The sequence below is a fragment of the Melitaea cinxia genome, chromosome 9 (genome assembly GCF_905220565.1).
Source record: "Melitaea cinxia chromosome 9, ilMelCinx1.1, whole genome shotgun sequence".
Classification (NCBI taxonomy): domain Eukaryota; kingdom Metazoa; phylum Arthropoda; class Insecta; order Lepidoptera; family Nymphalidae; genus Melitaea; species Melitaea cinxia.
Window position 1 is genome coordinate 2,655,655 of NC_059402.1, and position 25,791 is coordinate 2,681,445.

The following is a 25,791-nucleotide window of genomic DNA, read 5'->3' on the forward strand; positions in this document are numbered from 1 at the left end:
GATACAAAAAAATCGCAAAGTTACCTCTATTTTTGTATTAAAACCTTAATATCTCAGTAAATATAGAAGTTATGGACTTGAGATTAAGCATGGTAATTGAAATAAGTATGAAGAACATTTTATATGATGCGTTTTAAAAAAATAACTATTGGTAATGTTTGTGGGGAGAAAATACATATAATTCGCGCGATGAACAACCAAGCGCTCTCAATTCTCATGTGTGTGTTAGTACGGATGAAATCTGAATTCGAGCTGAAGTAGTGTAGCCCCGTAAGTAGGTACTTAGTCATTTCTTCCCTAGGTAAGCAACTTAACGCTGAAATGTTTATCTTAAATAATAATAATAATACTAGCGAGCCGGCCCAGCTCCGCACGGGTGCAATGCTGATTCTAAATATAAAATATAAATATTTGCAATATCAACGCAAAATATGTATTTATTTACGAAATCACAGATGCGTCGTGTAGTTTTAAAGATTTAAGCATACAGACACCGGGAAGCGATTTTGTTTTAAACTATGTAATGATATAAACTAGACCCAAAACGGAAATTAAACCTACACCAAAGTTTAAATCACTGCCAACCACGGCATCGGGTGACAAACAACAAGTAAAATGTATAAAAAGAATCACGGTAGAAAAAAGGATTTCTAAATTAATAAAAATCGAATAAAAACCATAATTCATAGTAGTTTATTCTTAAAAAAGTTAGGTACATTTTTACATTTGTTATATATTATAATAACAACAATCCAGAGTTACGGACACAATTTTCTTCAGTCTTAAGATAAAAACAATCCTCGCCATCCAAATGCACTCAAATCGGACAACATCTACACGCCATATTGCAAGATATCTTCGTTGTATCACAACATATTGCTAATATACAAACAAATACACATAATTTTGTCTTTACTATTTATAATAAAGCTTGATATTGACAACTACAATACATATTATAAATATATACGCCTTCTTTTACATATAAAACAATCATTTCAATACACTCAAGCGCAATTGTGCAATAAAAATATTCTCTTTCAATAAATAATAAAATTTGTTTCCTAAACTCCGGATTATTTACAATTTTACAGCTTTATCATACATGTGGTCAATGCCAAGCGGTCCTGAACTTAACTCAGTTTCGATATGCAGAAAACGAATCATATTGCTTTAATTTGGAATAAGTCGTGTGTATTTGAATATTAGAATAGTTTTACACGACTTTTGACAGAAATCCCTTAATTCACTAAAATGTTTGCGTTTTTTGTATAAGGCACTATTCAGTTGAACTGTATAGAAAATAAAATTTTTGAATGATTTTAACAATTTTTATTATATAATTTTTCGTAATCGAAATTACTTATGCAAAAAACGCAAGCGACATTCATTTAGCAAACTAAACATTGTGGGTACAAAACGTAAATCGTAATCAATTTCAACTTCATTATTCTATTAAAATAATTCTTACAAAGAAAAAATTACTTTTTTATTCGATCTTACAAATTTAGTTTACGGAGCTCATTGAAACTTGAGGGTTTCTTTAAGACATCGTCATTTAAATAATACGATTTTCTACTACAAAAGTATTAAGATAATATTTTGTATATTCAAATACAAAATATAATTTGAAATTGCTTTAATTTCACCTTGACTGAGGCACATGAAGTATCACGTCCTATTCGCTTATTTTTTAACACTATCAACAAATTAAACGCCAACCATTTAAGAATATTCGATAATTATTTCATTATTTAACTTAGGAAGGTTTTTTTATAAACAAGTATAAAAGAAGAAACGATAAATATAAGCAAACTATTTAACTAAAAATCACATAAAATTTGCTTTTGACACATTCAATATATATTTTCAATGACTGCTCATCGACAAAGCTTTAAATTTACAATTCTTGTACAGGAACAGGGAGAAATAAATTCAATGATAGTTTGTTTATATCTATTATTCTAATAATAAAAAACGAAAATTTGCAAGTATCAATTCCATAAGTCCCTATTTACAATCACAGAATATTTTTACATGACATGACATTTGTGATGATTTTATTGCCTCTGATAATTAATTATAATAAATTACTGTACTAACAAACGTTTGTGTACAAACGGCTGAAAAGTCGGCAATAAATTATACATCTCGTATAGGCGTTTCTATCTTAACTCTTGGAAGAATTTATTTCCCGTTACAATATAAAACGAAAATCAATTGGAGATTATTTAGCTAGTTATAACAATATCGTTCTTAATTAATTATTTATCTAAAACTTATATTTACATCTCTATATACAAAAAGCGGCTATAATACAATTTATATTCACATAATGTAGGTAACTAGCGCCATACAATCCTTTGGTTACAATAAACAGATTTTGGTTCGCACTTCATAGGAATGATACATATAAATCACTTGATTTTTTAAACCAATGTTTTATCGAGTGCACTCACAAATAGAAATGCATGTTCTGAAATGATCAGTCTTCGTCTCACGTCGTTACATTCGTTATGTAACATGCGCATGTTTCTTTCACTTAGGCGCTGTCGGTGTCACTGTCACTGGTGATAATAGTATCACATACACTAGCACCGCACTAACGGTAGTAACCGTAGTAATAATACTCCAAATACTATTTAACTTGTCCCACGGTCTCTTGGTTAGTCTCGGGTTTGAAACTATCTTTATAGTCACTTTTGAAGGTATCCGACTGGTTGTAGCTTTCATGCTGCTTGTCATCTTGTGAGAAACTGTATGATTTAGGTTTCCCTTGCTGCTCTTGTTGTTCCCTTTGTTGGCGCCGACGCTGTTTAGACCACAACTCGTGGCAGTCTTGCCATGTCGGTAACTCGGGTGCTGGCATTCTGTAAACAGCAAATGTACAATTAAGTATTTTTTTTTAAATCAAAAACACATATTGCAAGTGTCCAAGGCAACTGTACCTATCATTTATAAGGTTGTGATAGAAATTATATTATTGTAGAGTTATTAAGAATTTAAAATAATACATACACATCCAATATATACTCAACTGTAAACCATATAATAGTACTTAAAACACAATAAATTTCACAGTCGAAGGATGGGGTGGGGGGAAAGAAAGGGTACAATGAACATTGCTTACTTTTTTACATAAAACGAAACTAAGACATTTTTAACCTACTAAGACATTTTTAACTTACAAAGCATTTTAATTATTCACTATTAATAAAAATGAAACAATACTCACTGGTCCGGCACAATATTTTTCAACCATGCGCTCTTTAAAGCCTCCTCAGCTGTTATTCTCTTGTCTGGATCTAATTCTAGCATCCTGTCTAAGAGATGTAAGGCTGTAGGTGGCATAAAGGCAAACTGTTCTCTAACGCATCGTTTGTGAAAACGTTTTGGTCGTAATGTATGCCAGAGAGGTAATTTGACTACATTCGGCCACACCCCAGGTGCTGGCGTTCCACAGACACGTGATATCATTTCCAATTGCATCATTTCCATATTTGCCTGTAACATTTTTAGAAGTATATATAATTATATTGCATATTGGAAATAATATATTTTAAAATGAAGATACATTACAAACTTACTCAAAATGTTAAAAAAAATATTTACTAATTGACACACTTGTTGTTTTGACACACTTTTTTTTAATTGATGTAGTATTTAAATGAAGAAGAAACTATTTAACCTGTACCAGTAGTATCAGAGCTTATTAATTATAAACAATGAATTCTCTTACTATATATATTTTTTGTTATGTCATGTATCACATTACTTACATTAATACATACAAAAGTAGCTAGATTTTCTTTCATACAAATACAGACTATTGTTAATAATAATATTATGACACACTAAATTAGATGGATTTTCTTTCAAAACATTTTTAAGTGATTATCTATAATATAATAATGAGTCGCTGAATGTGTTGCTAAGCACAAAACTCGAGAACGGTTGGACCGATTTCGCTAATTCTTTTTTTAAAATATTCCTTGAAGTACGAGGATGGTTCTTACGGAGAGAAAAATTCTAAAAAAAAAAAAGTTAATAAAATTAAAGAATCGACTGTTAGGCGATACGAAGTTCGCCGGGTCAGCTAGTTAATAATACATACCTGAAACAAGGGGTGCTTTAAAAAAAGCTCTCCGAGTATACAGCCCATAGACCACACATCAACTGCCGGTCCATACCTCTCCTCTCCGAGTAGCAACTCAGGGGGTCGATACCAAAGCGTGATCACTTTATTTGTGTATGGCCTTGCTTTATCTTCCGCCGACCAGAGCCGAGCTAGACCAAAGTCACCTAGTTTTACTTCACCCCTGGAAATATTTTAATATTTCTGTTTATTGTAAATTTCATAACATTCAAAGCTTCTACATTTTAATTATAAAAAAAAAGTCTTTTTGTTATTATTTTAACAGACAAACATAAAAATAATTCTCAAGTTTACATGATGCATTTTTTACAAGATGCATTGACGGATCGAACCCACAACCGCCACAAACCAGTGTTCTGACCGTTGCACCAACGTGGCGTTGTAAGACGTGCAAGTCAAATTAACTGTTATAATTTTTAGAAGTATTATTACAACTTGCAACATTTATTAAATAAATAATAAGTACTAGCTCACTTGTTGTTCATTAATATATTGCTACATTTGATATCTCGATGCAGAAAATTCTTTCTGTGACAATACGCAAGCCCATCCAGTAATTGTCTCATGATGGATGCGTTGTGTGATTCCGTGAAATCAACCATTTTAGATTCCAGCAAACCCATTAGATCATGGTCCATGTACTCGAATACGAGGTAGAATGAACCTTTATCCTGTAAAAATTTGACATTATGATTAATTTATTTTCAAAAGAACATTGTCTTCATATGTGTATTCAGAAAAGCATTTGAATTTCTTATTACTATAACAAACAGACAAAGTTAGCTTCAATAAAACTGTATTATATAAAAAGTTGAACATTTGAATAAACAGCATAATTTTTTAACTTTATTCCCATTTAATAATATTAATAGCATAAATTACATATTTATTAACTTATGAAACCTATTAAACCAATTAAACCAATTTTGAATATTTAATTTAAATTTATAATTATTAAACCAATTTAAAAACCTCATGATAACCATATAAAATGAATTTTTTACCTTTCTAAAGTCCAAAGCGTCCTGTTTATCAGTTACGATTTCTCTTAAATTGACAATATTTTTGTGATTGAGCTGTCTTAATATTTTGATCTCTCTCACAGCAGTGATAGGGAAACCTTCCTTCTCATTTTCTAACCGAACCTTCTTAAGAGCTACAAGCTGACCTGTATTCTTATCTCTCGCTTTGTACACTTGACCGTATGTACCCTCTCCAATTTGAGTAATAACCTGTATCATTAATTATTTAAAAATGTAATTATTTTATAATTATATATTTTTTACATATTTTGCATTTGTATTGCATCTTCTTTTATTATTCTACAAGTCAATGACACTATATGACGTTTCTTTAATTATAATAGCACTAGGAATGAAATTTTATAAAAACAAGTTACAAAAATTCTAATAAATTAAATAATAGACAATGTCCATGTAGTTTAGACAGTGTTCATCTTAAGTATTCAACTTCACTGTGTGCCTTATTAATCAAAGATGTTTTATGGACTATATCCATCTTTAACATATAGACTTTTCAACATTCACATACAATGCACATGTTGGACCAATAAATTAAAATATAAAAATAAATAAAACTTCCTTTCCAAAAAATAGTATATAATCTATGAAATTACTGTAATAATAATTAATAACACTACTCACTTGGAAACCATCGACACATTTCTCTCCCCAGTCCTTGGCGTGGTATGTTGGAGTCGCAACTGGAACCACCTTGGACCCTCGTCTCTTGAGGATGCGTGGCCTCTTTAACTTGGGACCAATCTGAGGATATAATTATTAATATTTTAATATACAATTCATTTATTTCATTTTACGATTTAAGAACCTTCCTCATTAATGCTAACCCGACACCCACTTACAAAGTGAGTAAAAAAATTTATTAACAAATATTTAGAAAACAAGGTATTATTTCTGTAAAAATGTTAAATATGACACTAAAAAATGACATTACTCAAAATTAAGTATGACAAAAAAAATAACGCTAACACAAAATAATAATCTAATATATAAAATTCTCAGTGTTTGTAGTTAAACTCCTCTGAAACAGCTTGACCGATTCTCTGGAAATTTTGTGTGCATATTGGGTAGGTCTGAGAATCAAACAACATCTATTTTTCATCCCCCTAAATGTTAAGGGTAGTCCACCCCTAAATACTTTCGTTTTAATTTTTAGATAAATTATTCATTTTTTATTTTATTATGATTTGGCGTTGAAAAATACATACAACCCTAATTTTTCACCCTTCTACCACCAACCACTATTTTTAAATAGCGTTTAGTGGCACGACAACGTTTGCCGAGTCAGCTAGTAATATATAAATATTATACCTATATAATAAAAATTATAGTAAGGAAAAATAATGATAATTAGTTGGCTGTTACTTAAAACACAAACACAAAACCGCTTACTTTAAGATTAGCGGTCTGTATATACAGACAGTATATTTCTAGAATTATTGTATGTTTTAAAATTGTTGAAAAAAAAATATGGATTTAATTATAAGTTCTACATTCTATTAATTAAGGTACATAACGGTCAGCACATACGTCGGCTAGTCTGTCTGGTTGATCTTATAAAAACATATGTATATCAAAAAACGATTCACACTCAACGGCCGCCAGTAGGATTATTTTCTGCGTCGGGGATCCGGAGACACACAATACACAAGCATAACTCGCGTCATGTAAAAAGAACGCTTGAAGAAACTGGCGGGGCACAGTGGGCTGAAATTCACGTTTCATAGACATTCAAATTTATTTTTTCAAGTGACGCTTTTTTTGCTTGAATGCGATTGAGAATAACTGCTATATACCTTATATAATGAACTTTCAGGTTTATAATCGTAAACAGCGCACGTAGAATTTTTTTTTAAAAAATTTGTATGGAGTCGACATAATAAATGATATCTCCATAATCGCACAATTGCGCCTAATATCCTCTTAGGTTATTAAAATATAAATTATTTTTGATTTTTCGACATACTTCATGCTGCGGTCAAACGTGCGTTTTTTTTTTAAAAACCTTTAAAAAATTTACCAATTTTGTTTTCTTTATTTTTTGGTTTTTAACTAATATCAAGATTTACATGGGTGTATATATACTTTAAATTTACTCAAATTAGTTGTGTGCTATATTAGAAAGTGAAATTCATTAAAAACCATAAAAAGGTTTAATTGTTACAATAAAAATACAATATGATAAAATTAAATAAGGCTATGAATATATTATTTTTATTATTGCCTTTTCTGTATCACTATCTTCAGAGCCGAACTCAGAGCTAGAGTTTATTTCAGCAATATCCCTAAACTGAAATTCAGGTGTTTGAAAATTCAGCAGATCCAATGTTTCAGCAAACACATTTTTCTTTTTATTTTTCTTTGCATTCATTCGTTGGGTCCTACTGCTGAAATATGTGGATCGAAAGAAGAAGGCAAATTAAAATATCTTCATTGGAACTTATTCTGCTCTTCTTACGTGAGTGATGTTCTCTGAATTTTCTGAAGTCTTTGTTCCTCGCTTCTAAAGTCTCTTCAGATAAATTCCCAATCGGTACTATTGCGTTACAAGCGATAATTTCGGTTCCATGAAGCAGTATCATGTGCACTGTTGATAGCATGTAGTATCAGTTGTATAATTCTACATACTTTTCAGTAGTTATGTGCGCATATTCTTTATATTTCGAAACATTGATAGATTAACGTGAAGTTATGGCTTGCAAAATTACAAAAAATCTTCGGATCAGAAATCTACAGAAGATGACTTGATGGAGTTCGGACTTTCTTCACTATATGCGCGCATAAACATGATCGAATGTCTTTTATAAATTAGATATTAAGAAGTGGTCTGCTAGAAAAGAAAGTGAGAAAGCCGCAGTGGATGCAAGAAAGGAACCCATCCAAGCCAAGTTCAAAACGGAACTAACCTATTAATCGATGTCTTAAGATAAGGTTATGGCACAACTAACGAAGGGAACACTGCACGACAATTTTTTGAATTTCATGTAAAGTTTGCGGCTATCACTGAACTAGATGAAGATCTGATCCGAAGATTTTCTTTCCGAAGATTCATCTGATCCGAATCCAATTTTCTGATCCGAAGATTCATCTAAGTGCTGGCTTTGAAATACACAGGCCGAAGACGGGCAGCAGCGTCTTCGGTGCGACAAAGCCAGCACTGCGGTCACCAATCCGCCTGCCTAGCGTGGTGACTATGGGCAAAACACATGAGTTCACGCCATTTTTGGCGTGAGCTTGTGAGGCTTATGTTCAGCTGTGGACTGTATTAGGCTGAAATGATGATAATTCGTGCGATCCACATATTTCAGCAGTAAGACCCAACGAATGAATGCAAAGAAAAAGAAAAAGAAAAATGTGTTTGCTGAAACATTGGATCTGCTGAATTTTCAAACACCTGAATTCCAGTTTAGGGATATTGCTGAAATAAACTCTAGCTCTGAGTTCGGCTCTGAAGATAGTGATACAGAAAAGGCAATAATAAAAATAATATATTCATAGCCTTATTTAATTTTATCATATTATATTTTTATTGTAATAATTAAACCTTTTTATGGTTTTTAATGAATTTCACTTTCTAATATAGCACACAACTAATTTGAGTAAATGTAATGTATATATACACCCATGTAAATCTTAATATTAGTTAAAAACCAAAAATTAAGAAAACAAAATTGGTAAATTTTTTAAAGATTTTTAAAAAAAAAACGCACGTTTGACCGCAGCATGAAGTATGTCAAAAAATCAAAAATAATTTATATTTTAATAACCTAAGAGGATATTAGGCGCAATTGTGCGATTATGGAGATATCATCATTTATTATGTCGACTCCATACAATTTTTTTAAAAAAAAATCCTAAGTGCGCTGTTTACGATTATAAACCTGAAAGTTCATTATACAGGGTGACTGGTGAATTACTATCAATATTTACAGAGGATACTCGGTACATGATTCTCATTCGAATTATGTAAAAAAAATAGGTACTTAATTTTTGACAAAATTCCCACACATTTCAATTTAAATAAATGAAATGTAGACATTAATTTTCAGCCATAATGGCGGCGCGTGCGGCCTTGGCCTTGTACTGTGTCGCTTGCCGGCGCCCGCCGCAACCCCCACCAATTCTAATTCCCCCCTAAATTCGATTAGTAGGTCACTAGGTCAGTTGGGCGAGCGCCGCCATAAGGTTTGTACGCCGGAGTACGTCCAACTTCCCGCGCGCGCGCCTAGTGATCGATCTTACGCGTATACCTAATGTCTTGTGTGAATGTGACCTGTCATAAGTAATTAGCTATGACTTATCAATACACAAATGCAGAGTACTTAAAAGTGACCCGTTCGTGTTATATCGTGTAAAAGACAATAAGTATGGTTCATTTATTACGTAAGACGATTAAGGGGAAGAGGGGGTCGATTATGTCTTTAGTCTCGATAGTTTTTAGGTAAAATTACAAAAATGCGCAAAGTGAAAATACTTTGAAAAATCGCGGGCAACCGCGCGAGTGCCGAGCTTAAGCGTAAGCGATTTCCATTTCCATGGCAACGAACCCGCGCCGCGACTAGTCGTCACTTGCTTTCGTAAACAATTCGTTATTTCGTTGATAAATTTTAATATTGTAGTTGAATAATAATTGGATTATTGAAGCGTGTGAATAGTTTCTTTTATTTGTTATTTATTATTATTTTTTTTGTTAAGCCTCTGGACTGAAAATCTTATGTCGGTAAAGATCATAATTAAAACCAAAAGTTTATTACTACCAAAAAATAAAAATTATTAGTACCTACCTAAGTACAAATAAAAATAAACAATGAAACAAACCAAACGTGTATTCATTTTTTCGTTTAGATTCTTACGTAATAAATTAATATTTATCAAATTATCAAGGGGAAGGGGTCGGCCTAATCTTATTTTGGTATTTTTGCCTGTCCTAAGCTAAAATTAAAGTATGAAGGGGGATTAGATCATACTGGTTTATCAAAAGTAGCCTGCTACCCTGTTAACACTTGGCGGTGTTTGGACGTAGGTAAACGACCGCGCGATAACTAAATGTACCTATACCTACACACCTGCTTTGTGACGACTGCGCAGCTAGGGCGTCCAGACGACGCGTAATTAGCGAGATAACTGTTGGTTAACTTTTCTTAGAAGTTTATGAATATTTATTTTATATGTAATTTTTTTTCGTCATATATGATCCTCAAATAACACGTCCTCAAATATTGATAGTAATTCACCAGTCACCCTGTATAAGGCATATAACAGTTATTCTCAATCGCATTCAAGCAAAAAAAGCGTCACTTGAAAAAATAAATTTGAATGTCTATGAAACGTGAATTTCAGCCCACTGTGCGGGGGTATGTTTGCGCATGGGTATACTCACGCACGAAAGTACTACTGTTTTATTTTTTAATTAGCCTTTCACTCGCGGCTTCGAATCATTATATTTATTATTGGTAGGTACATAAAAAATAATACTAGAAATACCCGTGCGAATAATTCACACTAAATAAGTATAATAATTATCACTTTACAAAATTATATTTTTTTTTTAAGAGGCTCCCCCTTCTCAATGACCTTGAGCATTTAGACTTTGCCACACCCCACCCACCCGCACTTCACCTGATCAGTGTTACGTAAAGGTTATTAAACTCGGCCATCTACCGGCTCTAGCTTGTACTACTAGGACATGCGATTTATCCGTTTCCTAGACCAAGAGCTTGCGTACAAGTTGTGATCATCCATAATTATTATTTAATTTTCTCCTCGTCGTGTCGATTATTTAGGCTATAAAATTATATTAATTACTAATTGTTACTTGTTGTTCAGTGCGCAGTTATAAAATAAATAAATTTCTAAAATAAAAGTAGCCTAAGTTACTCCTTACTATATCAGCTATCTGCCAGTGAAAGTCCCGTCAGAATCGGTCTAGCCGTTTCAGAGATTAGCCGGAACACACAGACATACAGACAGACAAAAATTGTCAAAATGCTATTTTTGTGTATGTATCGTGTACACATCCATATGCATTTAGTAAAAAGCGGTAATTTTAATATTACAAACAGACTCTCCAATTTTATTTGTATAGATATACTAAATTTATGTTTTATTCTATAATCGGTTAGGTGAAGATCGACTTTAGTTTCGGATCTTAGACCACAAACTAAGCAGCTTTACATTTACACAGCTCAAAATTAATAATTTAAATTATTTTTTTATTTGAAGTAAATACAATTGCAAAATTCAACAGTAAGTCTGTCTGTCTGTTACATTTTCATGCCTATCTTGGATTTAAAAAAGTAAATAGATATGCGCGTAAGCAAGAGCAGCGTGCGATGGCGAGCGACACAAGTTCCCCGTACAAAGGCCTCTGGCCGTCTGCCGCGGGCCGCCTGTCGCCCGGCAAATAACCAGAAATTATATTTTTACGATTTTCTAATAAAATACTGCACTTAATAAAAAACCCTTCTGTAGAAATATTAAGTACAGGATTCTTAATTAATAAAAAAAATATTCACTATTGTAAGTAGTGAAATTAGAAAGCCTATACGATTTTTGTACGCGAAAGGAGGTCCAGGTAAACAATTATTTCTCTTTATTTAGAGAGTTTTATACAATTATCTTACAATCACATTAATAAACTGAATCCGAGTTACAACATATATTTATTTGATATTTTTAACGTAACTTTAACGTATACTTTATAGCACATGAAAAAAGCCGAATTTGTCTGGGATCCCCTTAAACAAAAGTAATAACATTTTCTTTTTGTTATTGAAATGTCATTCAAAAATATTAATTACCTTTACTCTCGAAATTCGTATTTTAATAGTTTTTATGTGCTTAAAATGATAAATTGATATTTGTTTTTTGTGAAAGAAGTAGTAAATGGAGTTTTACAAATGTCCGTAAACTAATTTGTGAAAGTGAGTGATAAATGCGGAAAAAACGTGAATTGCAATTGACTGGGCATTGTTTACCAAATAAGACTGTTCCAAAAAAATGGACAGTAATGAGAAGTTTTTTTTAAGAGTTGGCAACACTGTAAATCGCCTTTGCGTATCTTGACAGCCAACGTTCTTTTTACGTGACGCGAATTATACGGTATAAATAATTGTTCACACTTCTCTATGTAAAACTATTTCGTAATTTAAAACTTTTGTGCGCGATAATATTTTGAGTCGACGTCGAACTGTCCGACCAATAGCACACCGCCAAGCATGCGGCGCGTGATACACACGCCCTGCGCCCTATAAAACGCCCAGATCACGACAAACATCTATATCGCCTATAACAAATGTTTGTTGTGAGCAGGGATCGACCCCGCGACCGCTAACGCAACAACCAGTGCTGTGACCGCTGCGCTAACGCGTCCTCTAAAATCGATTAATTATCCTGACTAGCCCGTTAGCGCAGTTTGTAGTGACCCTGCTTTCTGCTCCGAGGGTTATGGGTTCGATTCCCACCCCGAGTCTGGGTGTAATATAAATATTTATTTATATATTTATATATGTATTATTTATAAGTATGTTTATCGAAAAAAAAAATATATATATATATATAGCTATAGACCTATAGGCTGTTACCTATAACACAAGCATTAAGTTGCTTACTTTAGGAACAGACGACCGTATGTGTATTGTGTAAATATTTATTTATTTATCTTATTTTAAATATGTCCAGCTCTACGTTCAATCGTTATAACAGCAGTACGTACGCTGCCCGTGGTCCTCCTGGCGCTGAACACGTGCGAGTAGGAGTGGGCGCGCGAGGCGGGCGGCGGCGTGCCCCCGTCCAGCTCGTCGCTCAGCTCCTCGGAGCCCGGGATCACTGACAACATACACATTACCGTCATTACATCGGTGCACATTCATATACAGCGTCGTCCGTCCGTTTAGAGTCATATATATCGCACCTTCGGTGGAACAAGGGCTCAACTTCACTTTTTGTAATTTTACAGGAGAGCCATTTTAAAGTTTTTTTTACATTCCGAGTCGTATTATTCGTCTTTGTACTGCTTCAAAGTGTTTGTTCTTTGCATGAAATACGACCTATTTAATTGTGAATATGGCCATGTAGTTTGCAAGTGCCAAATATTATTTGTTAATTGCTATTAATATTTTTTTCAAAATAAGGTGTACATTTATGCCTTTGTTCCACCAACATTTAAATCGTTTTGTAATTATGACCATATTTATCGTTTGTGTTTTAAAGATTTTGAAAAATAGAAACTAGTTTATTTGTTGCAAAAAATGTTTTATTTTATAATTAAACATCTTTTTTAGGAACTTCTGTTGAAAAATCTTAAAAAACTCTAGCGAAACTCTTTGGAATTTGCCTTTAAAATTAGCGTCAATATTAACGTTATAAAATCTTTGTCCATAGTAATCAGTCCGTTTTTACTTTACTCTTACAAATCAAACTCACTTACTAACTCCACTTGAACAAATCAAAACTAACAAACATAAAACTACAAACAATCTTCATAGTTATTGTTGTACAGACCACTTTGGCATTTTACAGTAAATACTTAACAAAAAAAAAAAAAAAACGATACAAAGAAAATGTATCTAAGAAACTAAAATAATAATAGCAACGATGCTTTCATAGAAAACAAATGAATCACGTAGCACGAGATCTATCCCTTAAAGAGGTATCTGTAATTTCACCCCATCTCATCGCGTGGGTATCGTAAGAGGCGATAGAGGAAAAACCATTAGAGGGTGGGCAGCAGCGCCTTCTAAGCACAGCCTAGCAAGCGTGGCGATTACGCCAAATCCCCCTAAATGGCAGACACGACAAACGGTGGAGGCCACGATAACGGCGGGGCAGGAGGCTATAATCTCCGGCAGAAGCCAGGCCACCACACCCAACGACGACACTTGGCCCTGGCAACATACATATAACGCTAGGACGCTGCGGACCGACGCGAAGCTCATTGAGTTGAAAGAAGCTCTCAGCAGGTTGAGCTGGGATATTATAGGCTTATCTGAAGTCCGAAGAGAGGGAGAGGACTCGATGTCTCAAGTCTGGCAACCTGCTGTACTATCGGGAGGGCGACCAACAGTCCCAGGGTGGTGTCAGGTTCCTCGTCCGCAAGACTCTCGTCAACAACATCGACGTCGTCAGGAGAGTGTCGAGCAGGGTGGCGTACCTTACACTCAGAATATCCAAGCGGTATTCGCTAAAGGTCATACAGGCTTACGCACCGACCTGGACACATCCATATGACAAAGTGGAAGCTATGTATGAGGAAATCTCTACAGCCATACATAGCTCTACATGCCACTACACTGCTGTGATGGGGGACTTCAATGCGAAGCTAAGCAGACAATGCGGTGATGAGTTGTGAGTGGAGCAATTTGGATACGAGCAACGGAACTCCCGGGACTGGCTACTGACCGACTTCATAGAGAAGGAGGGACTCTTTATAATGAACTCCTTCTTCAGGAAGCCGGAAGGGTGCAAATGGACCTGGTTGAGTTCCGACGGCACCGTCAGGAACGAGATAGACTTTATCATGTCGACGAACAAGCACATATTTAGTGATGTCTCAGTGATCAATGCTGTGAAAACAGGAAGTGATCACCGACTTGTCCGAAGGACATTGAATATCGATGTCAAGTTTGAGAGGAGTCGGCTGATAGGGTCTGCGCTCCGACCTGCGCCTGCTCAGATTCAAAACCCCGAGAGCTTTCAACTCGAACTCCAAAATCGCTTTGGCCTGTCGCCTGGCCGACTGCGTAAATGTGGACGAGCGCAACGACGGGCTGGTGAAAATTGCCCGTGCGGTGGGGTCTAAGTTCTTCAAGACCCGCTGCCAAAAAAAAAGAACCAACGCAGGACCGATCGTCGTCGAAAGCATTAGGGGAGGCTTATGCTCAGCAGTGGGCGTCCATGAGCTGGTATGATGATGATGATGATGATGATGATGATTTTTTTATTCTGGTGGTCTTCAATGAAGGTGGCTTGGATGCTATCAATTTGAGGCACATGCATTTCTTCGATATTCTGAATGTCTTTATCATCATTTAACATCATCAAAACTTTTCGACTTCGGGATCTCATTTTTCCCTGAAAATTTAACTGTATAACTTAGAATAAAGCTTCAGAGTTTAAACAGCAACACCATTTTAAAATTAAAAAAAAATATATATTTGTCACAGTGTAATCAACTACTCAGAGTTAGAAAGGAATTCGGTATGAGAAAGTATGAATTGTTTTTATGCCTATTTTATAAAACATGTATTGGAATAACAACACCATATTTGTTCATAGCACTATAAAATAATAAAAATGTTGGAAGTACAAAGTCACAAATATTGCAATGGCTTTGTCTTTCCAAGCATTTGCTCACAAAAAAGGCATAAGTGTGCTAAATATGACTTTGTCTCTCCAGGAATATCAAATATCAAAAGGCATATTTACCTTCGCGGCTTTGGCGCTCCAAGATAAAAACATTGCGCGCGGGGGCAACGGCGCAACTAACCAATGAGACGATGTCGCGCCAAAACACCCACCAATTCGATCCAAAATGACAAAGACACTATTGCCGTGTAGCGACTTTTAAAATGAATCTAATGGGAGTCTTTGTCCCACTGGATACTAGAGTGTTTTTTGGGCATTTCTGCATATTTAACTCATTTTACGATTTTTTGTAAGATACGCCCTTGTTCCACCGAAGGTGCGATATTATTATATATTATAATAAAAAATTTACAAAAATCGATACATTGATAAAAAAAATAAAATACGGTATAAAAACCGCTTGTTCAACTAATTTTTTTCCTATGTAAGTAGCACTGAAATTTCAAGTTTCATGGTAAATATCTCGATTTTGTTAGCTACCAGAAAATTTTCTTTTATAAGTTAACCTCTGTGAGCGTGCGTGTGTGCGTATATGTAAAAAACATGTTTGTAAGAGTGAAAAAAAAGATGATAAGCAGTAAAAGAATGATAGATGTTTGTTTCACATAAATACTGAATCAATTATTGAATCAGCTAAAGACAAACATATTAATTAGCAATTAAGAGGTTAAAGTAATATTAAGCTATGTATTAACGACGACTTTGCTACTATTTAACATATAGTGATTAATGTTGGCCTACCGGGTGGCATTGGCAAGTTCATAATTCCTGTTCTTTTCGGTTTCTCCGGCTTCTTCACAGGACTCGGCGATGGCGTACTAATTGGACTGTCGTTCGCTAATGTCTTGAGATCTTCGACCTAATACGGAAAACAGTTTAAAGAATAGTTAAAAAGAATCTACAAATTTTCCAAGCTTTACATTTTCTTAATGTTAATACTGTTTGTGTTATTATTCAGTATGTGCAAACATTAAAAAATCTAAGAACTTTGTTACAGAATTTCTTTCCCTTATGTCAGATACTTAAAGCTGTTATATAGGGAATGTATTCATACTGCGTAATGAGTTCGCGGGGGGGGGGGGGATAAATAATTAATCTAATAACTAAATGTCTTTAATACGTTTAGCTTTTTGTCACAATATTGATATCCTCTATGTATATAATATCCTCTAGAAAAATAGAAATCTCACGCACTTTTGAAGCTAAAATTCAAATATTGCGCGCGTCGTTTTAAATTCACGAGTAAAACTGTTATCACTTTCTGTTTGCAGACAATGATTTTAAACACCACACCAATGAGAGTAGGCCAAGCAGTTTAGTTATATTCCCTAAGCAATGTATCGTTATATATGGTTGTTGTTGGTACCTGTGTGTTGGGAGGCATGGGCAGTTTGGTGAGGCTCTTTTGTTTGGGTGGAGGTGGTTGCTGGTTGTTGAGGTACACTTCCTCAACAACACTACCGCGAGGTAGCGGAGGCGCTACCGCTGTACTAGGCACGCTCGGAGGCTTCGGCTGGGTTGCTTCCGTCATCTGTAATTAATAACAATTTTTTAAACGCCTTAGAAAATTATCAAAAAAAAAGGAGTTTTACATTTTAATTCGGTTTGTATATTATGAAATATGAATGACAGATATATATAATTTCGTAAGGCCCAGAGCCTAATTTAAGGACAAAACATTTAGATGTTGCTGCCCAATGCAGTTTCCGAAATGATGAAATTAGTTAAAATTATGACGAGATGACTATAAAATAAACTAAAAATCTAAGAACTTTGTTACAAACGATTTACAAACGAAAATAGGTTCAAGTCTTAGGCCGCAACTACTTTAAACCAATTTTCGTACCATAAATTGTGCCGTAACTCACTGGAACCCAAATTTAGGCTGGACCTGACTAGGATTAACTAGTTTAAATAATACTTATATAATATGATCTGTTTATTAATTATACTGACCTCAGAACTATTACTCTCTGACATTTCTCCATTGGCAGTGGGTTTCTCACCAGTGGGATCCGGTTGAGGGGGTTGTGGGGGTTGTGGGGGCTGGGGAGGTTGTGGAGGTTGAGAGAGTTGGGGTTGAGAGAGTTGGGATTGCGAAAGCTGGGGTTGCGAAAGCTGGGGTTGCGAAAGCTGGGGTTGCGGATCTGTGGGTTGTTGTAGTGAAGGTTGTAATTGAGACCCCGTGTCTTCATCAGGCGGCGGCACGGGCATAGGAATGTCTACTACGTCAGTTTTTATACTATTATTGTCACCGTTTTCTTTGGAAATCTGCAAGTAAAGTAAAAAACCAAAATAGCAATAGTGTCTATTATATTTTTGTCTATAAGACAAACAGATGAAACTTAGTAAAATATTAGTTTATATTAATTTTATATTCATACAAATTTTTGAATTGTAACAATGGTATAGATATCAATATTAGATATTAAAAGAGTAACTAACCTGTATTAAGCTATCGGCAGTGTTGTTGGACAGTTCGTCAATTGTGAATGTCTCCAGGTTATTAGACATTGAAGCACTGCTAGAAGCCGCCCCTTGGGACTCTTCCTTTTGTTCCAGGATTTCTTGCAACTTCTATTATAGAAGAAAATATATAGTTATTAAAAACATTTTAGGAAATTATGCATGTATTTAACAATAAAAATGAGTTAGGAATCTTTTTAGATAGATAACTATCAAAATTCCGCATGCACTATAAATGATCTTTTTAGATATGCTTCAGCCTGTAATATCCCACAGCTGGGCATAGGCCTCTTTCCCCATGTAGGAGCAGGAACAGAGCTTTTTAGATAGTTAAAGAATAATTTAGCTTTTAAGTGAATTTAACTTATGTAAATATGATTAGTTAAAGTTCATAATTAGCTGTCTCACAGTATTATTATAGTATCTATGAAATATAGTGAGGCAGGCAAAACATTATATATACTTAAGACCACAACGCATAGCAAAAATGGACAGGAAACTTACTTTAGCCCGTTTATGTTTGTCTTTAACGAGCTCTGCAAATAGACTAGTATCACTAATTTTCTCCTTGAAGTCAATTTTCCGTTGAAGCACTGTTGTTGGGGGACTCGGCGATTCGTGTTTACTTCTGTAATTAATTCATAATGAATAGTATAATTTCTGTAAACATTCTTTTATTAGTTATTTTTAGTTCATTCTTAGTTTTTTTTATTAATCAAATAATCTGGCCCTCTAAACTTGGTGTTCACTGTGCCAGCTACGTTACTCTCATACAAATAGTTTTTTCGACGAGCGGCGCCGCTCGTCGCAGTGAGCCCTAGTGGGCGGTGTGAGGCGTGTGTGTACAGTACAAGTGCTCACGTGTGCGAGTAGGCGTGGCGCTCGCGCGCGCCGTCCGCGAGGCGCGCGCGGTGGCGCGGCGGCGACGACGACGAGCGGCGCCGCGAGCGCGAGCGGGAGCGGCGCCGCTTGGCCGAGCCGCGGCTGGGCGACCTGCGGGCGCGGGCTGTTAGCGGCTAGGGACTTACTGCTAACTGACATACACGCGTTGACTGTTCCTAGAGCGACTTGCTGCTCGTCTTATAGGTAACAGCCGACTGGTACTATTTTCCGAAAAATACATATAAATAATACTTATATTTAAATAAATACTTATATCACGGCCAAACTCAGGCGGGAATCGAACCCGCAACCCGCGGATCAGAAAGCAGAGCTTCGTTCATTTTGACTTGAATTTTGACCACTCCTCGCGCTGCCAGAGTACAATTCGCGAGCGAGCAAAATTTTGTCTTATTATTAGATACTATTATTAAATTTTGAAAAATTTAGCATTGTAATATACATTCTAGACAGGCATCAAGTCGCATGCTCAATGAAAAATAAATACTAGTAATACCACAATATAACCCTTCCTCTCCTGCTTTTGCTAAATTTTTTTTTATGTCAAGGTCGGTAAACAAGCGTACGGCTCACCTGATGGTAAGCGAGTACCATAGCCTATAGGCGCACGCAGCACGACCCTATCCCCGATCCGCACGAGCTCTGGCCACCTCACTCACCACGGAACGCAACGCTCGGAAGCATTGCTAGGCGCGAGCTCGCGGTCGAGCCCCGAGCCCGCTAGCGACTCGCCTGTGGTGCGCGCGCTCGCGGAGGCGCTCGCGCTCGCGCTCGCGGCTGCGGCGCCGGCGCGGGCTGCGGCGGCGGTGGCGGCGCGGGCTGTACTCGCGCGCGCGCGGCTCGTGCACGGGCGAGTCTGGGGACATTCAATTAGCACGCTTATTTTCATTTATAATATTATTTTGAAACGGGATATTTACCATGTTTTTCATTGAAGTGGGAAATTCTTTAGGTTAGACACTTTTTGGATGGGTGAAATCTCGTAAGTTCGCATCACCGACATGATTGATGTTGATAATTTTAATTCAAACATTATGAAATTTCAAATTTTAATGCTAGAAATTCTAAGTTTTCACTCCTATCGGCAGTCTCTACAAATGCCTTTTTTTTCGGACTCGCTCGAACAACTTGACAAGTCTCGTGAACGAAACATTCGATAAAATTTCGTGCTCCGCAAATTGAAAATAAAAAACATAGTAAATATCTCGTTTTAAACCATTTTACACTTAACATGTATAAATGTACTGTTATTATGTATAATTGTACTTAATATTACAAATGATAAAAAGTTCGATTTTGTTATCCAGTGCAACCAATCAAAAACTCGTTATTCAAAAAATTGTATCTTAACCCCTTATCCCCGGCCCTTCATTACATACAATTTTTATTACATAATAATATTTATACATTGAGTCCCATGTGACGTCCCATGAAAGCGCGATGTTTAACAAAAATTTTACGAATGGAATAAAAACAAAACGATAGCAAAATTATTTCGAGGTATTTTTTGATTAGCTTAGTCAGTTTTTTTTATGAATATTATAGGCCATTACAGTATGACTGGATGAGCAATAGTCATAATTATAATAACATAATAAATAGAATAACATTCAATTCTGATTGATTTTACAAATCATATTAAATTAAACATTAGCTGCAACTATAGTTAAATGACTCATAATTAAAAAAAAAAATGGACAACAATTACTACAATTGTATTATTTAAAATAACTGTTAAAAAAGTCATAATCCCTATCTTATGATAGTTATAATTATTTTAGAACCCTTTCCAAACAAACATTTATTTTTATACTTTGTTGGTAGTAGTTCGTGATAAAAGAGCTATCCAGATACGAGGAGTATAAACTTAAAACCTACAGAAAAAGTACATTTTATTATTTTTAAACTCTTGTGTCAATTATTATAATTTGCTGCTTTTTAACAATAACTATATGTATAATATACTAGAACTTGACAACTCAATACATTCTCAAGATCTTGATAAGCTGCGTATGTCATTTGTTTAATTATAGATAGAAACTACTATCACAAAAATGATGTTATATTAAGATAAGCAACCAATACCTAAGAAAGATAAATTACATGTAATGTAACAACTTTTTTTTAATTACAATAATTGTGTTTGCTAGCAAACGAAAAAAAACCCTACTTCAATTACATCGACAAGTAATACAATGTAGTTCGACAAAAAAATAATCAAGTAAATACACATTATTATAGATATACCTCGAAAAGTACTTGTCAGATCTGAATTATTAAAATTACCTGAAGGTATCATACCATTCGATTAAAAAAAATCAACTCAGTCAAAAGTTCGGAGGTATTACATTTAAAAAAATTACAATCGAATTGAGAACCTCCTTCTTTTTCGAAAGTCTGTTAAAAATAAGCCATAGCACAAAATCGCATTAACTTTAAAATAAACACATTTACTTATATACTTTCACTATATTCTTATATCAATTTAGGGCTTAAAGCTTCTAAGCCGTGTCTAAACGGTCATAAATGCTGTATAAAGAGTACAAAGCAAAAGAGCATTGGGCATTGGAAGACTTAAGTAACTTAATTTTAGGTAGTAATTTTAAGCCCTGTTTTACCAATTGCTGAGAAAACTATTTGTATTAATATTAGAGGGAAGTAAAACATTCGATTAACTAATATAAACTACACCTTTTTGACTCACAAGTTCTGAAAAGCAATACTCAGTAGCTGGTGAAATAGGCCCTCAGATTACTCTGATTAAATTAAATAATTATACTATTTCAGTACCTGGTATGACCATAATTTCTGAAGACATGTGGTGTGGTTCATGCCAGTAATCCCTCCTACTACGATCATAGTCATCATTGTCCGAATCTATCGTCACCGTGTCATGGTATGGGGGGGCTACTGGAGTGTGCGGAGTTGTTGACTTCTGTCTTCTCCTGCTGTTTTTGAAAATAAAATATTTGTTATAAGAATTCAGTATTCATTTAATTTACTTTACTAATCTACTACGTTTGTTATTTACATTTTTTTCAATATTCCAATTACAAAATCTATTGAAATAGCTTTTAAAAATTATTTCCACATTTATAAAAGGATAAATAAATATTGAGGGAACTATTAGGGTATAAAACAAAAAGTTACAACTCAAAATAATAAAGTTAATACTTTTAAGCTAACTCTTACTCTCTCTCTCACACACACATCATACAATAGTTTTATTATTCACAAGTCATTTTGATGTACGGTACATTACAACAAGCAAAATACTACATACTATACATATTCAAATCTTAAGCACTAAGCATACTACTTTTAAGTCATTTTTCTAAAATCCTTATTGACTAAAGGAGTCATAAATTTTATCTTACTTTAATACATTTCAAACTTCAAAAAATATTCAGTGATCTGTGGTTGGTCATATAATATGTATAACACAAAAAGGCATTGCCTCCTTCAGTGAAAGATATAATATAACAACAGAATGAGAAGTGATAAGATAGGTAATTTGTATACAAACCCATACATTTTGATGCTATTCGAATACATGGAAATGTCTATTAAATAATTCATACCTTCTAATGAATACATTACTGTAAGCCATGGTATCTGTAACTTTCCACTTACTATGGTTGTTAACTACATATCAAAGCCACAGATTATTAAATGTCGGTAGCTTAACTCACCTCAAATCAATACTGGTGGCATGGAAACATAATAGCAAATTAATTTATATAAAATTTAAGTTTATATTATACATTATGTGGTAGATTCTGATCATTGTTCTAGTATGCTTATAAATAATCTAATGAAATTATGTATTAGAACAAAGAAACTTTTGTATAAGTAGCTATATTAAGTTGATATAAAAAAAATTAAAAAGTAAAAAATTTAATGGTGTTACATGTAACATTGACTTTAATATAAAAACAAGAGGTTAGAGGTAAGAGGTTGAGATTATTACCTGATTATAGGCGATCTGTGTGGTGAAAATGGAAGAGCATTATGTAGAGATGGCTCTCTGTGTATTGAGCGGTGACGAGGAGATATGGTTACACGCATCAGAGGTGGTGTTCTTATCGGCGAGCAGGAACCATTCCGCAGTGGAGAGGATGCCTTCTCCCATTCGCTTATAGGCACCTTGGTGTAGCGCTGCGGTGTCACTGCGCGCATCGGTGTGCCCCCGGGAACATTGTCATCAGGTGAAACACTCTCCAAGCTTGCTGACCGAGAATGGTGCTTGGACTTCTTTTTCCTTTTCTTTTTATCCTTTTTACGTTTGTCCTTCTTCTTCTTATATCGAGAGTGCTCATCAAACTCGGGCACCGCCTCCTCATATTCCACGCCGCGCCTCTTCCTTACTGCCGAAGAAGAATCACGGGTCAATGCGTACTCCTCGACGGCTCGACGGCTAGTCGTCGTCACTGATATCTTGTTGTCAAGAAATGTACGAATCGAATGGGACTTTCTAGTTCTGTCGAGATCGTCGGCGATGTGCCTGCCTATAGAGCTCGCCTCGCTCTCGATCTCCCCGGCCTCCGGGGCCGAGAGATCCTCGGAACTGACGTCCGAGTACTCCACCAGGGGTTTGCTCGAGTTAATAGTAGCATAAGACTGCTCGTGTGTACCGCTCGAGTGGGACTTGTACTTCTTGTGGGAACGCTTCTTGTGTTTGTCCTTGTGGTGTTTGCTGTGTCTCTTATCGTAGCTCCGTTCCATTCTTGTGCAGGGCGGTCTCCGCCCAGCTGCTTCTTCTGGTCACATCAACTAGAACACATCAAATATACTTTATACTAACAATTATATGACGTATTACTAAAGTGGCAGTATGAAGTCGTCTAGATATTTTAGTTAGGAGCATTTAAAGAAAATTTAAAGGTCACAGAAGTTCATAAGTAGTTTACTGATCCAAAAAACCTGATAAAGTTATCCAATAAAACTGACTAAACTTAAAATAAGCAACGTAACACAGAAAACAAATTTTATTTTTTAGTCTAAATATAACCATCTAACAAGAAGACTACGATTAGGTTAAAAATATAGTAAACGATTCACTTAATATTAATGGCATGCACATATCAGGAATAATAAAATAAACAAATCGAACTTACCTCAACAAAAAAAACGGACGTGGGTCCGTCGCAGGCACGATTCTTATTTTTGCAAATTACTAGGAGTTAGATAGGAATTGATATATTTCTAAAGTTAAGAATGACTTTTCCTAGCCAATATTATGTAATTCTAGTTGTATATTGCGTTATTAGCTTTATTTTGCCTAATCATGATCATAAATATCGCATTATTCATGTAATTACATCGGATTATTTTAGTACAAATTTAAGAACGTCGATTTCTAGTCAGCCATTTGCTTTTTCATTTCATTTTATTTCATCATGAATGCAGTGTGGTCAGACGAAAAAATTCATGAAATTTAAAGAGAATCAAATATTGGTATGAGACTATGAGATGAGGCCTTAGTCTTTATTTCTTTAATACTAAGTTTATGCATTTTTGTGTAAATTAGAGTACGATAGTTTTAAAATATGAATATTATGAATATAAATAATACAATATTGACGACGCGTTGGTGCAGCGGTCACAGCACTGGTTGTTATGATGGCGGTCGCGAGTTCGATCCCAGCTCATGACAAACATGTGTATAGGCCATATAGATGTTTATCGTAGTCTGAGCGTTTGTACTTGTGTATTGTGTGTTTCCAGAGCCCCGACTCTGGAGAAAATCCTACTGGAGGCCGTAATCGTCTGTGCTCTATATATCAAAAATATATATATTATACTTATAAAGGCATCTGTTTCAGATGCTAATGATAAGAAATAATAATTGTGTTTGCAGGCAAACGAAGAAATACTGACTTCAATTATATCGACGAGTAATAAAACGTAGGTAGACGAAAAACTGGTCAAGTAAATACGCACTATATCAAAGATCAATTTCAAATTTTTTTAATCAGGTTTCGATGAAATTTAAATGTAACCACATGATAAACATCGGCTTTCGATTAAATTAAAAATCATCAAAATCGGTACACCCAGTAAAAAGTTTCGGCGGATTTTCGAGAATTTCCCTCGATTTCTCTGGGATCCCATCATCAGATTCTGGTTTCCTTATCATGGTACCAAACTAGTGATATCTCCTTTCCAACAAAAAAGAATTATTAAAATCGGTTCATAAACGACGGAGTTATCCCCGAACATACATATACATATATATATATATATATATTATATATATATATATATATATATATATATATATATATATATATATATATATATATATATATATATATATATATATATATATATATATATATATATATATACGGTCGAATTGAGTAACCTCCTCCTTTTTTTTGAAGTTAGTTAAAAATAAATTAAAAACATATAAGCAATTATAAAACAATCTTTGGAATCGAATACAAATATTCGACTTTTATATAGTTTACCAATGTTGTGATTAAGGACAACATTGGGTGCATTCCACCTGAGGCCCACAACATAATCGATCACGACCGCTGAAATTGCCATTACACTAACGTAAAAAACGCCGTGGGCGTTGTGTGCAAATTTTATAAGCGGAACGCATATTTGGGCGCTGTAAAGTATCAGGTGTCAGCTGTGTGCACTAAATATGGCGGCATGGTGAAAACATGTAGTTGTTGTGAGTAGTTGTATGGATATTTCGTATGGATTGGAGTAAAACTTAATTCAACATGGATTCCCGGGAATTTATCGTTGCGTTTTTGCAGAATCGAATGAGAGATAAGATTCACATTTTGATATTGACAGTTGTTTTTTTAAAATTCCTGCCACGTTTTAATGAAAGTAAATTTTGAC

The 25,791-nt window shown here is 34.7% G+C and overlaps 1 protein-coding gene across 1 annotated transcript; it reads right to left on the reverse strand.

The window, feature by feature from the left end:
* Positions 1-2,638: 2,638 nt before the first annotated feature.
* On the reverse strand, positions 2,639-24,326 carry LOC123656551 (cyclin-dependent kinase 12). The gene is made up of 17 exons (XM_045592221.1): positions 24,045-24,326; positions 22,898-23,700; positions 21,718-21,869; positions 19,660-19,783; positions 18,889-19,020; positions 18,532-18,652; positions 18,007-18,138; positions 17,518-17,832; positions 16,928-17,092; positions 16,303-16,420; positions 12,911-13,023; positions 5,821-5,940; positions 5,161-5,388; positions 4,631-4,827; positions 4,115-4,319; positions 3,236-3,504; positions 2,639-2,870 (listed from the first exon to the last, which is right to left on the reverse strand). The coding sequence occupies exons 2-17, from the start codon at positions 23,650-23,652 to the stop codon at positions 2,639-2,641; spliced, it is 3,378 nt and encodes a 1,125-aa protein (XP_045448177.1). The 5' UTR covers positions 23,653-23,700; positions 24,045-24,326.
* Positions 24,327-25,791: the final 1,465 nt, after the last annotated feature.

Bases quoted from the DNA above. Each gene is read 5' to 3' on its own strand.
- LOC123656551 (XM_045592221.1), bottom strand. From the start codon at position 23,652: ATGGAACGGAGCTACGATAAGAGACACAGCAAACACCACAAGGACAAA. The intron at 18,653-18,888 runs GTGAGCACTTGT...TAATTACAGAAG, and splicing joins CGCCACGCCTACTCGCACAC to TAAACACGAATCGCCGAGTC. The intron at 17,833-18,006 runs GTTAGTTACTCT...CTTTACTTGCAG, and splicing joins CTGCCGATAGCTTAATACAG to ATTTCCAAAGAAAACGGTGA.